The following is a 15,162-nucleotide window of genomic DNA, read 5'->3' as shown; positions in this document are numbered from 1 at the left end:
AAAAAGGTTTGTTTTTTTAACAAATTTCCCTGTTAAGCTACTTCTTGAACAGGCATCAGGAAGCACTTTTTGTACGTTGCATAGGCTTATGACTGCATAATAATTTCTTGCCCCTTGTTGGCTATTGATTGATGTTTAGAATCTAACTCGCCCTATGCTTCTGAATATGTATCTGAAGATTGCTGATGCTTGGTGACAATTGTTAAATGCATCTGCAATGTACTTGCTATTGTTGGAACATGCTTTTCTTTCTTTTTTTTTTTTTTTTTAAGTATTAACTGTTCTTTTGAGGAAAAGACTCTGTTCGTGCTGGATGTCAGATATTCATGCCTGAAATGAATTGCTCCACCTCGTTTCTCCCTATCCCTAGTTACTGTGCATCCTAATTGACCTGAGTCCTGCCTGTAAACTTCCACCACCCCACCCCTGGGCATGGTCATCCAAACATACCCCAAAGAACCCTCTTCATAGAATAGTCATTTTCTTCCATGATCACATCTGATCTCGAGCACACCTACACATATGAATCCATATATTACATTCTATAGTTCTGAACCTGCAAGGTGCCTCTCTAAGGAATATTTTGTCCAGAGCATCTTTGTTTTTGTCAATTGATGTTTATTGTACCTATATTATTCTAAGCTTATGATCTGAAAACCACCTTTCTAAATGTAACTTTTTGTTGGGTTAAGATTATTGTTTTTCCTCAAGGCATGAAGTTTTTTGCGCCCATTTTTCTCTGTAGAGATATGTTTATGTTATCTTTTAGAATCAGGGTATAAATATTTTCAGCTGATTTAATCGCTGCTGAATTATGTTTTCTGAAGAGTGAACTTTTCCATGCATCAGTGTTAATATATACCTTTTAGTTCATAGCTTCTGTTCAATATTACTTAAAAAGTATTACTGTCACAAAAATTTTTGTTGTTCATATTGGTTCATGTTTCTTGTTTGGTACACTTTTTCATTGGCTGCAGAATACCTCATTCCAAGAACTACTTCCGCTTGTTAGAGAACGAATTATTGATGGTTTCAATCCTAAAGCACGTGACATATTTCAAAGAGAATTTGATTTCTTTGACAAAGTCACGTCTATATCTGGTGTCCTCTATCCACTTCCAAAGGACGAAAGACGAGCTGGCATAAGAAGGTATTGTTTTTTGGTATTTCTCATGAAAATGTGGTTAATGTGCGTAAAAAATTGGATTTCAGTTACTGATTTGTCTATCTAAACTGTAATTATGACCCACGTTTTTTTTTTAATTGAAACAGGGAGTTGGAGAAGATACAACTAGATGGAGATGATCTATATTTGCCTACTGATCCCGAGAGACTTGTCCGTGGTATTCAAGTTGATAGTGGAATTCCTTTACAGTCGGCAGCAAAGGTTCCAATAATGATCACATTCAATGTGGTGGATAGAGATGGGGATCACAATGATGTGAAGCCCCAAGCTTGCATTTTCAAGGTATATCATTATCGTTAATTTCTGCTGTTTTATCATCTTACATTATTGCTCTCTGAAAATGGAAGCATACAAAGCAGTTGCGTAATTATATGGATGAAGTAGCTCCATGAGATCCAATATATGTTAGCACAACCCATTCATGGGCTTGTCAGGGAGCTAGAGTAAATTTGACGATCATTCTTAGTAGATTAATATAAGTTCAGTATGATTGTCAACTAAAACAGGTTTGGTAGTTTTAGAGTTATTAAATATTAAATTATTCTCTTCTCTAACAACTTAAACTTTTACATGAGGTGGTCATTCAACGTAGTGTTAGACGCAAGGCAAACAAGAGGATTTGGATGGAATCTCACTGCTAGAATACTGCCAGCACATGAGGAGGCGTGATGGAGATATTAATTCTCAAATAATTCTCCTATCTTAACTTAAGCATTTCATTTAGGTGGCCATTCGATAAGTAGTTTGCTTGAATTAGATACAGGCTAGTTCACTAAATCACTATTATGAATTTATGAATTTATCAAGGATTAACCTCTGTTTGTGTCACATGGAGGTTGTGCTGTTTTCAATATAGAAAATGTGGTAGTTTCCTTTGTTGATTGATTGTAGCAAAGAACACAGCATTGTAAGTGTGCTGAGGAAAGTTGATGACTACTGCTTGGAGATATATCTTGGATATGTAATGTTAATTTTCTCTCGCAAATATATAGTACTTAGTTTGATGGAGCTTGCTTTGAACATAGGTCGGAGATGACTGCAGACAAGATGTTCTTGCTTTGCAAGTGATTTCGCTTCTGAAGGACATCTTTGAAGCTGTTGGGCTTAATCTCTATTTGTATCCTTATGGAGTACTCCCGACTGGCCCAGAGAGAGGAATAATTGAGGTATTTCCATTATTTACAATTATTTATTATTATCTTTTAAATTACTAATCAGGTCACTTGCATGTGTTCAGATGTGTCAAGCATGCGAATTTCAATAATCTTATTTTCATTGTGTTCAGAATGTGTACGGTGGGCTAGTACCATTTGCAAAGAATGTTATTCAGGGGTTTGTCTTGTAAATGAATGTCTCTTGTTTTCTGGTTTCTGCTCATTCAAGTTCAAATTCAGCTCACACAGCTCGGATGTAGCTGCGCATAGTTCTAATTTGATTTTTTTTCACCTCTGATTTTGTCCTTATATGATGCATCAAATTCACCCCTGCATTAGCTGCCATTTATTTCCTTTTAGTTTCCACAGCCATCATACTGCAGGCATGTGTATTAAAGTGTGATATCTCCATTTTAAATAAATCCATTGGCCTGATAAGTTCAGAGATCCTGTAGTCTATGCTGTATTTAACCGTGCTGCCCAAAGTTGTTTGTGCAAACAACCAATATAAACTACTACTTTATGTTTATGGTTCCCTTGCAATGTTAGCTAACTTTGTAAAGCATCTACAAATGAATATCATGACACAAGTAAATTCTATGGTTATATCTGTTATGAATGAATATGTGGTGACTATTTGATCAAGCATATAATCGGTGAAGCTATTTCTCAAAAAGATGTGAGCAGTCATCTGGAGAAGAGCAACAGTGCTGTAGCTGATAAAGGTTGACTATAAAATCTGTACAAAAACATGAAATAACATCTGGAGAAGTGCAAATTTTTGTACAATGTCTGGATGAATAAGAAGGCATGTGATGTTTGGTGGACCTTGATGCTTTGTGTTGTAATACGTACTCTACGTGGAATGGCTATATGCACAGAACTCCAATAATGGTTGTTACAATTGAATGGTGACATTCAGTCTATTGTTTGTGAGGGACTTTTCACTAGAATCGTTTCTCCCTTTTGCTTGGCAGGTCGTGCCCAATTCACGGAGCAGGAGTCAGATGGGTGAGACAACTGATGGTGGCCTGTATGAGATATTCCAACAGGACTTTGGGCCTGTTGGTTCGCCAAGTTTTGAAGCTGCTCGTGAGAACTTCCTCGTCAGTAGTGCTGGATATGCAGTTGCTAGTCTCTTGCTTCAACCAAAGGATAGACATAATGGGAATCTTCTGTTTGACAGGTAAGCAGTGAATACACAAAGTTCAGTGGCATATCAAACTATGAGGCTGTTTAACCAAAAGTATATTTGGATGATCCTATAAGCTCCTAATCGTATATGATACATACTTTTAGTGCCTATAAGATGCTAAATTTACTGTGTGACCCTTTTTTGTTGTCCAAGCTTTTCTTCTCCAATATTACATTGTTTGAAGTTTGATACAGACCATGTCTCCTCAGAGCCTAACCTTCACTATCTTGAACGCAGTGCGGGCCGGCTTGTTCATATCGATTTTGGTTTTATTTTGGAAACTTCACCCGGTGGAAATATGCGATTTGAAAGCGCCCACTTCAAACTGAGTCATGAGATGACTCAATTACTAGATCCATCCGGAGTAATGAAAAGTGAGACGTGGTTCCAATTTCTAAGGTAAGACTCTATGTTCCAAACTGAAGTATGTGTTCATTTCATTTGGTCTTTATCCACCTTGATGTGATTATGGAGCTACTATTTTCTCGTGCAGTTTGTGCGTGAAAGGTTACCTTGCCGCGAGACGCAATATGAACGGGATCTTAAGTACAGTGCTAATGATGCTGGACAGTGGATTACCTTGCTTCAGCAGGGGAGATCCTATCGGCAATCTGCGCAAAAGATTTCGACCTGAAATGACCGAACGTGAAGCGGCCAATTATATGATCCGTATATGCACGGATGCCTATAACAAGTGGACAACTGCTGGTTACGATTTGATTCAATATTTGCAACAGGGCATTGAAAAATGAGGCACCATCTCAATCTCAACTCCCTGCTGTGAGTTGTATATATTGTTCCCTTCCAATCTTTTCTTTCCTTTCCAATCTTTTTCATCTTGTAGTTTGCAGGAAATAGATGTGGGGGAAACAACAAGAACAAATAGATACCTTTATTTATTGATTAATTTATTTTAATCCCCCCTTGATTTATAAGAATGTAAACTGTAGATATTGATGAATAATTGAAACTCTTCCGAGGAAAATTGGTATATAAAAGAAATAGTCTTTTGTTGGGATGAGTAGCTATTGGAACTCAATGCACCCATCTTTAAGTTATGTTTCATATATTACTCAACTCATGACTTCATGTTTACATATACTATAAGTTAAAAGTAGTATGTCAGATCTGTTTCTTTCCACACGTACTCTTAGGGTAAATAGAAATTTGCAAAATTTCATTTTTTGTCTTGTAAGTATAGTATATTGTATTTTTTGTTCGTTATCTTTTAGAAAAATACATTTAGTCATGTAAGTTTATATTTTTTATACATTTCGTCCTATAATTATATAGTGATCACTTTAAGATCCTACATGTATGTGAATAAGACATATTTAGTCTTGTATATTTTCTGTATGTGATACTTTATCTAATTTTCCACCAAAAAAATAAACCGACCTCTGAAAAAACAAGCGTGAACCTCATCCTCTGGACATGAGGTTCGCGCAATTGCATGGGAGGTGTTCTGCACATTATTACGAGGAAAAAGAGAAAACACGTGGAAGAAAATTGTTTAATTGGGAAAAGTGAAAAGTGCAGCAAGAATTCTCCACCGGTTATGTAATAAAGAAAAAGTAGTACAAGTTTGTCGCATGTCTATGTTGCATCCAAGTGAATTCAAGAAAGTGAAAAGTGAGGCAGCTAATCTCCAGGGAAATCTGAGCGGCATGTTTGACATTGACATGGGTAGATCGAATGTGGATTGAATTTGCTGAATAGTTTTGTCGTGGTTGAGTCTTACTTTGTCCCAGAACTTTGTGGACTGGATTGCAATAATAGTTTTCTGTTTGTTTGTGAAGTTATAGAAAGGGGAAGGATGTGGTCCAAACTGTAGGGGACTGGGATAAACTGGCAACGCGCCTCCTATGTCAAACATTTTTTCCTCCACATGTTTCCTTTCTTTCCTTGTATTTATTCTATATATACATGAATTTCAAAATGACATGTAAACCCTTTTTCGAAAAACATTTTACTCTAATTACACGGAAAACTCTTATCGTAACCACATTCAAGTGTATTGCACTTACAATATCATTGATTCTGATCCAATCAAATCCGATCCGAATTAGAATTTTTCCCTAATTACTCGTCTGATTAGCAGTGGTGAGTTGAAGTTGTCCATTACTCTCGCCCTTCTTTTCCTCCAATGCCCTCATCGTGGACCTCCATTTAAAGAAAGTTCCGAAGAAAGTCTCCATTTCCTCGAGCGTTTTCCCCTGCGTCTCAGGGTATAAGGTGTAGAAAAACACCCATGCAATAGCAGCAATCCCTGCATACAGAAAGAATGCCCCTCCAATGCTTATAGCCTTGTACAAGGATATAAATGTCATTGAGATCATCCCACTGGTCACCCGATTCGCTGCTACTCCCATACTGCACCCTTGGGCCCTTAACCTCAACGGGAAGATCTCCGAGCTATAGACCCACGTAATGGGGCCCATTCCAATTGAAAAAAACGCCACGTAGGATAACACTGTCGCTATACACAAGGCTACGGCCCAGATCAGCTTTTGGTCCGCGTGTTCGATGATGGTAAGCCCAATTCCTAGCCCCACTAACGAGAGTATCATCCCCGCTACACTGGAGAGAAGCAGCGGCCGCCGTCCGATCTTATCCAGCAAAAACGTGGCCACCAAAATGAACAACGTCTTCGTGAATCCGACGGCCATCGTCGCGAGTAGCTTGTCGGTGTCATTCGTTATTCCCGCCTTTTCGAATATCTCCGGACTGTATAGAACCACGGAGTCGATGCCGCTTGCCTGCTGGAAGAAATGTATCCCCACGGCGCACATTAGTATGTGGCGCACGGCGGGCGTAGGGCGGAAGAGGAGATCTCTCCAGACTCCTTGGCCGTGGGGCTGTTTGGAGACAGAAACGATGTCGTCGTCGCAGTTCTCGGGTATGCCGGCGGCTTCTTTGATGTCGGAGAGTCGTAGTTTGGATTCTTCGAGAGAATCGGAGGTCCTGTCGAGGACTCGTTTGGCTTCGCCGAGGCGGCCTTGCATGACGAGCCAACGCGGGGACTCCGGCATGGCGAGGACTCCTAAGGCGAGGAATATGGAAGGGATGGCGCCGATTCCGAGCATAAATCGCCAGCCTAAGCTGGTTGGGAGCTTGGAGAAGGCGAAGTTTGAAACATAGCCCAGTAATATCCCTGCAAATGTACATAACTGTTAAAACACGCTTAATGTCTAAATCTTTAAATAAAACGACGCTTAATGTGTCTGTGATTTAAATTTTTATTATATTTATTTATTAGATTAATTATACTTAAATTCTCTCTAAAAATACCAAAAGCACATTTTTCTCTAAAAAAAAAATTCTAAAATTATACTTAAACCCTCTTTAAAAACTCTCCCATGTATATCCCTTCTATTAGAGTTTCGACAGAAAATATTGATATTAGCAATAAAATACATAAATTTTTAATTTTACCTTTCATTCAGCATTCAACTATAATAGTTTTATACTTATAAAGAAATAAATATAATATCAGCATTTCTCATCTAAGTGTAATTAGCCATGTTTTTGTTTAAATAAAAATATAAGATAATAATTCATTAAAATTATTAAAATTAAAAACAATAACTAAAACATGCAGTAAAAATATTAAAATTAAGTGATTACAAATATTATTTTATAGAAAAAATAAGTATATTAAGAGTATTTTAGTTAATGTATAATTTATCAATCAAAGTTAATTACTCAATAAAACCTTCATCCTTATAAATAGTATAGATAATAATTTAATTAACATATATATATATATATGCATAATTAGAATATCTATAGCAACAAAATATTCAAAGGAAATTTTGGAAATAGAAAAATAAAAATTTTAGTGGTGGACAGGATTACTAATAAAGCGTGAATAGCAACAAAAAAACGTACAACTCATGAGGCACGCTTCTGTGTACGTAGGAATAGGAACCATGCATGCAATTTCTCTTTCCAATTTGGAATTTTGAATTTCAACTCAATTTTAATTTTGCATAAAATAACTTATCTTTTTTTTTTAACATTATATAATAAATTATATTTCTTATAAAACTATTGACCACTTAAATAAATTGAATTATATTAAAATATTTCATTTGTTAATTCATTGTAATGTGCACCAACATATGGTATGTTGCAATAAAAGATAATATTGGTGATAAAATATTAAATAATAATTTTAACTTTATCATAATTTATTTTTTTAAAAATTTATTAGTGACGAGAATGATGAGTGGCTTATTACTAAATATAAGCAGTGGTGCGTTTGCAAGGAAAAAATACATGTAGTGACAAAAATATCTATCTGTATTAGTTTGTCACTGTACATGTGTCTCTAATTGTTTATTGTGATAATTTTATGCATGATATATCTCTTTTTAAAATGTTCAAAATCGAATTTAATTATGAAAATCAATAATATATAATTATAAGTATTATTACACTTATCATATAATTAAATCATTTTTTTATACTATATACTGATCACATAATAATTAATTTTATGGATGAATTAAATCAAGATTTTTTTATATAAATATATATTAAAAAATATTATTACGAAGAAAATTCCCTGCACCAACCAATCATATCACGTTCGCTGCTGGAGATATCATGTGCATGAAAAAGACAGATCAACACTACGTACCAAAATTGATGAATACTTCCGGAAAGGATGTGAGGAAGCCGCGGGAGGACGCCGGCGCCACCTCCGCCGTGTACACGGGCGCAATCATCAGTGCGTAGCCGACGCCGATGCCCGCCACGAAGCGGCCAACCATGAGGAACGCGTAGTTGGTGGCGAAGCCCATAAGCAGGGCGCCGGCGAAGAATATAACCCCGGCGAACACTATGGTGTAGCGGCGGCCAATCCAGTCGGAAGTACGGCCGGCAGCGGCGGAGCCGAGGAGGGAGTAGACGTTGAGGATGCCCATGATGACCTCTTTTTGGACGTCGGAGATCTGAAGGTCTTTCTGTATGTAGATTATTGCTCCACTCATCACTCCTATATCTGCATGCACACAACAAAAATTCCTATTTTTTATTTCCATTTTTGCTACTTATGCCGTTTCTAAATTAGCAAAATCGGGGTTTATTAAATAAAAAAAAATAAAGAAAATTCAAATAGTTAAGAGGGAAATAAAAGCAAATATATATAAGGGTCAATTACTACGGACTCTTTGGGGGTTTTATAATCATAAATATCCACTAATTGTTTGAAAAATTACAAGTATCCCTTGAAATTAACATCTGTCGACTAACAAATATTTTCTTATGACAGCACTTTATAAGGGAGTGTTGTTAGACGATCGTTAAGTTTAGAAAACATTTATAATTTTTCAAACAACAAAAAAATATTCGTAACTATGACAAAATTTCAAGTATAAAAAGTTAGAAAGAATGAAAGATACCATATCCAAGCAAGATGGAAGTCATGGAAGCTAGAAAAGAGCAAGCCATAGCATACTTGTTTCTTTTGGGTTTTTGGGGCGGGTCAAAAGCGGGTATGGGTAAATGGGTGTGGTCGGCCATGGTAGTGTGAAGGGATGAGAAAAAAAGAGTTGGGGAATGAGAATAAAATGTAGGGAGATGGGTGTGTGTATATATAGAAAAGTGAGGAGATTTTTAAGGTATTAAATAATAATATGGTTTGAAATTGGGAGAAGAAACAACATCATATGGATGGTCAAAGATGAGTAGTATAATAACAAGGCAGCTTCATGGAATCAGGACCATATCTAATACTTCATCACTTCCACGCATACACGCTACACTTATGTATGTCAAAATATTTAAAAATTATAAATCATTAATTTTTTTTTTTATAAACTGGTTATTAGTCATAGAATAGTGGGTTCAATACATACAGGGAAAAATACAATTTTAGTCTTACAACTTACTTTAAAATTTGACAATTTTCATCTTTTTTCGGCCAATTCTGTTGGAAAATTGCATGTGACTTGCACATGACCTAATTGAATTGCAATTTTAATCCCATAAATTTAGATTTTTAGTCATATAACTTAGAAAAGTTGGCACTTCTAGCCCTACGCAAATTAGTTTACAAGACTAAAATCGCAATTTAATTCATATATAAGTTACATGAAATTTTCAAGCTAAATTGACTTAAAAATAAATAAAACGTACGAAAATCAATCATATAGGACAAAAAATGCCACCATCACTAAATTACAGAATTAAAATTTTAATTTTTAGAACATAATTAAAGTATCAAAAATTGATATGTGCAAAGTCAGAGGACTATTTTAATAAATTCATTAAAAAAATATTATAATTACTATTATAATTTAATTTTTATTAAAAAATAGAACGAATTCAAGAATAAATTTGAATATCTAAAATTGGTATGATAAAATAGTTATATATATAATATATAAAGGGTGTATTATTGATTTCATACATTTTATATAATTTAGAATAGTCAACGTGGACTGAGTGAATGGGAACAATTTGGATTGGGAGAAGTGCAAAACGCTACTCGGATCAAGTTAATAATACATACTATGAGGTTGATGTTTGGAATACAGTACCTATTTTTTTTTTATTCACTTTTGAATAATTATTTATTATATGAACGCAAAAATAGTATGCTATAACAATTTGTAGAATTATAAAGAAAAAAGGTATTGTAGACACAAGTGGTGGTTTGACACCACTGCATCAATTTTTTTTTTAATTCAAAAAGATAATTAACTTATTTAATTTTTTATATTTTATATTAACTTAACTTTCCAACTAATATATTTTATTTTTATTTAAAATATTTTTTAAAGTGTGAAAGATTATTTATTATATGCATGCAGGGACAACGCGCCACAATGACCCTCCATACTCTCAAACTGTTGTTACTAACATTGTTGCACTATTTTTTTGTAAAGTAAAAAATGTCCTTCAATCGATAAGATTACGAATTTATTCAACTTTTGAATTTCATATTAATTGATAACTTAGTTTCTTTTATTTCTTTATTTTTTTATATATTAATATATGAGTTTATATATTTTATTCTTATTTATAGTAATTTATTTGAAAATATAAAAAAATATTTATTAAGTTATATATATAAAAATATTGGGCCACAACAACTAATATATATATATTGATATTTGAAGAGTGGAATTAAATGATGAATTGCATGTGATGGCACCCTATTCATCAAGTTTGTTTTGTCGATCACTCCTATTATTGAACCAATCTCTCTCTCTCTCTCTCTCTCTCTCTCTCTCTCTCTCATTATTCCAAAAATTTTTAAGATAATTTTATATGATGATATGATCATAATTGATTTTCGACTTTATATAGTTCCTTTCTAATCTTGGGATTGATAGTCCATAATATATCAATTGGGAGTAAATATGAATTTTAATTTAATGATGCTAGCAAATTTTATAACTTTTACTAACTGGTGGATCTATTTGTTAGACGGAAATAAACTTTAAAAATACTAAATTTAATTTTATAATCCACAAAGAATTCACGTATTATTATACTAAATTTTGATGAATTATCCCTTTAATTAAACATGGACAATGATTTAGACATGTAGAATCAAAGTAGGCACCCCCTTTTTCAGGAAATTGATTACAAACTTTGACTCATACTTTTAATCAAGTTTGTTGACTTAAACTCCCAAAATGTTTCACATAATTAATTCACCACTCTAGAGTGTGAGGTCATTTGAATTCTTTTATCATGATTGATATATAATTTTTTGAAAATCATCAAATATATATATTAAAAAGGTATTCGAGTGAGTTTATTATTTTTTGAAAATATTTTATAAAATGTCCGAGAACTTATAAAATATTGAAAAATATTGATAAATTTTCAAAAGACTAAGCTTTTAAGCTCTTTTTAAAAACTCAAAACTTTTTAAATTTTTAATTTTATTTTTCAATTTTGGTCATATTAATTACAAAATTGACTTCACTAACATTTTATAAGTTTTATCATCTTATTTTATTCAAAAACCCCAATAGTTGCAATATAATCAAGAGTAAATACATGGTCACTAGGTTAACAAATTTAATTATACAAACATCCCAATTCATTACAAAATTACAAATACACGTCTTAACGGGGTCAATATAATTCACTTTATAAACATAGTATTTATAATTTTATCAAAAAATATTAAATACTCGTATAATTAGATCTAACCTCAATAAATATTTGATGTAATTAATTTAATATACGTATCCATCCTGATCCGAATAATTTTTTTTATTTCTTTAATTATGTGTGTGCATTAAATTGAAATTGAGAGGGTAGGATTAAAGAAATTTGATATTTTTTAATTTTGTCTGACGTGGCCAGAATATATAATATATGGACATGAAGGTCAGAATAATTAATAATAAATTGTAAAAGTGTGTTGCAGGAAGATATTAATGTCTGTGATTTGATGACATAGAGACAACCTAATACACACACATATATATATATTAAAATTCATTTACATTGTTTAATAATTGTTATTCAGCATCATATAATTGATCCCAAAATTGACTCATTTTTATTAAGTTGTTCAACCACAAACTTTTTTATTTATTTCTTTTAAAGAGGGATTTTGTCTTTTTTACAACATACGATTTGTTACATTATTCGTATTCGAAAATAATTGATCGAATGCATCATAATTCTGAAACAGAGAAAAGAAACGAGAATCAAGAAACTAATATATATATATATATATATATATTCATGAGATTCGAACCGACAATATTCTTAATTATTATGAGACCTTAGTCTCGTTACTTGCATCCTTGATAATTATGAAAACTTAATATACTAATGATCAATATCAAATATTTGTAACACGTCGAGGGCTCATAATATAATTTTTTTTCCCTTTCAACCAATTACTCCATATTTCTTTTTTTCAAAAACTTCTATATTTTTAATAAATTCATAAATCAGAATTTATTTGTCATCTCCCACCTCACTCCACGTTCCATTCATTCTTTCTCACTCTCTTATACCACGTCAATTTATTTTTACCGATGTCTTTTTTCTCGTTCATATCACGCTATAATTTTTCTTTATATGATCACAAAGACCGCATGCCGCAACGACCGATATATATATAAATAAATACAAATGGTATTTAATTTTTATATTTAACGGCAACGGCTGCGGTTGAATTCCCAAGATTTCTTTGCGTATGTTTGTGCACGGAAAGTAACCTTTTATGTAGTTCCAATCATGAGAAACAAAAATTTCATGATCCATCTCTATATTATACTCATTTTCAATTTTATTTTAAACAATTAAAATTTGTCCCTTAATACTAATGTTATTCAACCACGGCTCTAATTAATTACGGGTTTTAATTGCTATTTATTTAATTAATTCTTAATAATGGAATATATTAAATGATTTTTCGATTTACACATTCATACAAAATTACATGTGTTTGTTTGATTTTTTGTTACAGGCATCAATGTTTTAATATGCATGTCATTATTGTCATCTCAACACTTAGGCATGTTAGGTTCACCAGTTGTCCCTTACCTAATAGATTTCGGCTCAAATACTATTTTTTTTTTAAAAAAAGTGATAATTGCATAGTGATTAAATCAATAGCCCGATAAATTAAAAAATACATTAATTCAATTAATAGAAGCTGAAATGGTTTGTGGAGTACGTACATGGTCTGTGGTCTATTTGTACATTGGGTGACATGGACCCGGTTTTCCTACCTCGACCCGGAATTCAGTTGCCGACAGAACCACATTGTTGTCTTTTATATTGTGGATTCCAGGTGTGACTTACAACACTCACATCTACCTTCAATAATTGAAGCAACGTGCCCACAATTTTGGGGTCTTCATTTGGACCATCTCTTCACAACACCAAAAATAAATAAAAATTATAATATATTCTTTAAGGTGTCGTAACTATACATATTTTTTAGAATTAATAATCGCATATCAAATATTTCCTCGTGACAGCTTATTATAGGAGGACATTTATTAAACAATTGTTAATTAAAATGAATATTTATAATTATAGTAAATTTGAGAGAGGTTATTGTAATCTACTCGAAAAAAAAAAAAAAAAAAGAGAGAGAGAGAAAAAAAAGGGATTTTATGGCCCTAATACTTCGATGGGTCTATTACAAGAGCAGAGGTCCCTGCGCAATTTTTCCTGACCACGTTCTGAATTGACACCTCTTGTTCCTCGTTTTTTTAAGGAAAAATTACAACAAATTCTTCTAAATCTAGCGTAGTTGTGAGTTTTTTTTTATTTTTTAAAATTTTATAAACACTTCTTCTAAAATTACAAATATCTTAATAAATACTCTCTTACATGGGTTGTCATAGATGTGTTAGATATTCACAATTTTAAATGGGTCTTTATAATTTTTTAAAAAAATAAAAAGTTATTTATAATTATGACAAATTTTAGAAGAGTTTGTTATAATTGACCGTTGTCGTAACCAAAAAGAAAAAGGAAACAATCATGATCAAGTTAAGATGGATTTTGGTTTATGCTAAAGGGGATAGCAAGAGCCCTGAAGAAATGGGGTTGAACAATATGGATCACAGGTATAAACTAACAAAACACAATTTTCAAAACAACATAACCCCAATGTGTAACCAAAGCTTAAGCCCACACTATCTCTCTCAAGGCCCAACCGCCTTTTGTTCGGACTGATGATTCATTTGATTTAAGTGAGAGCAAAAAGAAAGTTAAAAAAAAAAAATGATTAGAAAAGAAAATATTAATTTTTTTATAATTTTGTTAATTAATCCTTTATTTTTATTTTATATTAAAAAATAAAAAAATATATTATACTAAAATAATTTTAGTGTATAAAAATTGAAAATCTTATTAGTAAAACTAGTAGCCAAACAAGAACAAAAACATTTTTTAGTAATAAAAATATTCATTAAAATGAGAGCTGTCCATTTAACCTAAACTATTCAACTTAAATAAAATAAAATTACTACCAATAATCGACAACGTAGTAGTTTTTTCAGCGATTTGATTATTTTGTCTAAAGAATAATGTATCGGTATTATCAACGGAAAGGAAAAAGTAATTAGAGAAAAAATTATATATATGAGTAATAAAGTAAATAAAAATATGTATTTTTTTTTTTGTCTCTTTGACCATATACTTTCACTTTTCTGCCCAATTTTAGACGGAAACGAAATTAGAGTTCAAAGGAGTTTCATATACATTCAGTTTTACTTTCACTCCAACTATTCTCTTTGCCCAAATACCAAATTTGTCTTACACGTCCATTTTTACTTCTATTTTTCATCCCAACCAAAAAAGACCTAATATAAAAAAGAAAGGTATTTTTCACTCACAAACAATAATCTATGAGACTATAACATCAGTTTTTTGTTATATCAACAATACCCCTATATTAGTTTTTTTTTAACTATGATATTGATATTTATATATATATAATTGATTTATATATATATATAATTTTATAATAAATTTTAAAATATAAAATATTATTTATTATATGATACAAATACAATGTGTCACCACTACAAATTTATTAATTAAAACTATCTACTCTGCATTCCTCTTCTTTTTTAATTAAAAATGAAATCAAATCAAATTAATTATAATTATTACAAATTAAA

At 32.2% G+C, this 15,162-nt stretch overlaps 2 protein-coding genes across 2 annotated transcripts in view; one reads left to right on the top strand and one right to left on the bottom strand.

Moving 5' to 3' along the window:
- Positions 1-4,564, top strand: part of LOC105172874 (phosphatidylinositol 4-kinase alpha 1-like) — a 12,336-nt gene extending 7,772 nt beyond the window's left edge. The window contains exons 14-19 of the mRNA XM_020697495.1: positions 978-1,150; positions 1,273-1,468; positions 2,212-2,352; positions 3,318-3,526; positions 3,773-3,934; positions 4,029-4,564. Coding sequence (XP_020553154.1) covers positions 978-1,150; positions 1,273-1,468; positions 2,212-2,352; positions 3,318-3,526; positions 3,773-3,934; positions 4,029-4,287 — 1,140 coding nt within the window. The 3' untranslated portion in view covers positions 4,288-4,564. The remainder of the gene's footprint in view (positions 1-977; positions 1,151-1,272; positions 1,469-2,211; positions 2,353-3,317; positions 3,527-3,772; positions 3,935-4,028) is intronic.
- LOC105172873 (polyol transporter 5) lies at positions 5,375-9,119 on the bottom strand. Its single transcript, XM_011094472.2, has 3 exons — positions 8,944-9,119; positions 8,181-8,543; positions 5,375-6,689 (listed from the first exon to the last, which is right to left on the bottom strand). The coding sequence occupies exons 1-3, from the start codon at positions 9,062-9,064 to the stop codon at positions 5,614-5,616; spliced, it is 1,560 nt and encodes a 519-aa protein (XP_011092774.1). The 5' UTR covers positions 9,065-9,119; the 3' UTR covers positions 5,375-5,613.

Source organism: Sesamum indicum, linkage group LG10 (genome assembly GCF_000512975.1).
Source record: "Sesamum indicum cultivar Zhongzhi No. 13 linkage group LG10, S_indicum_v1.0, whole genome shotgun sequence".
NCBI classification, from domain to species: Eukaryota; Viridiplantae; Streptophyta; class Magnoliopsida; order Lamiales; family Pedaliaceae; genus Sesamum; species Sesamum indicum.
This window is presented reverse-complemented; position numbering and strand designations above follow the sequence as displayed.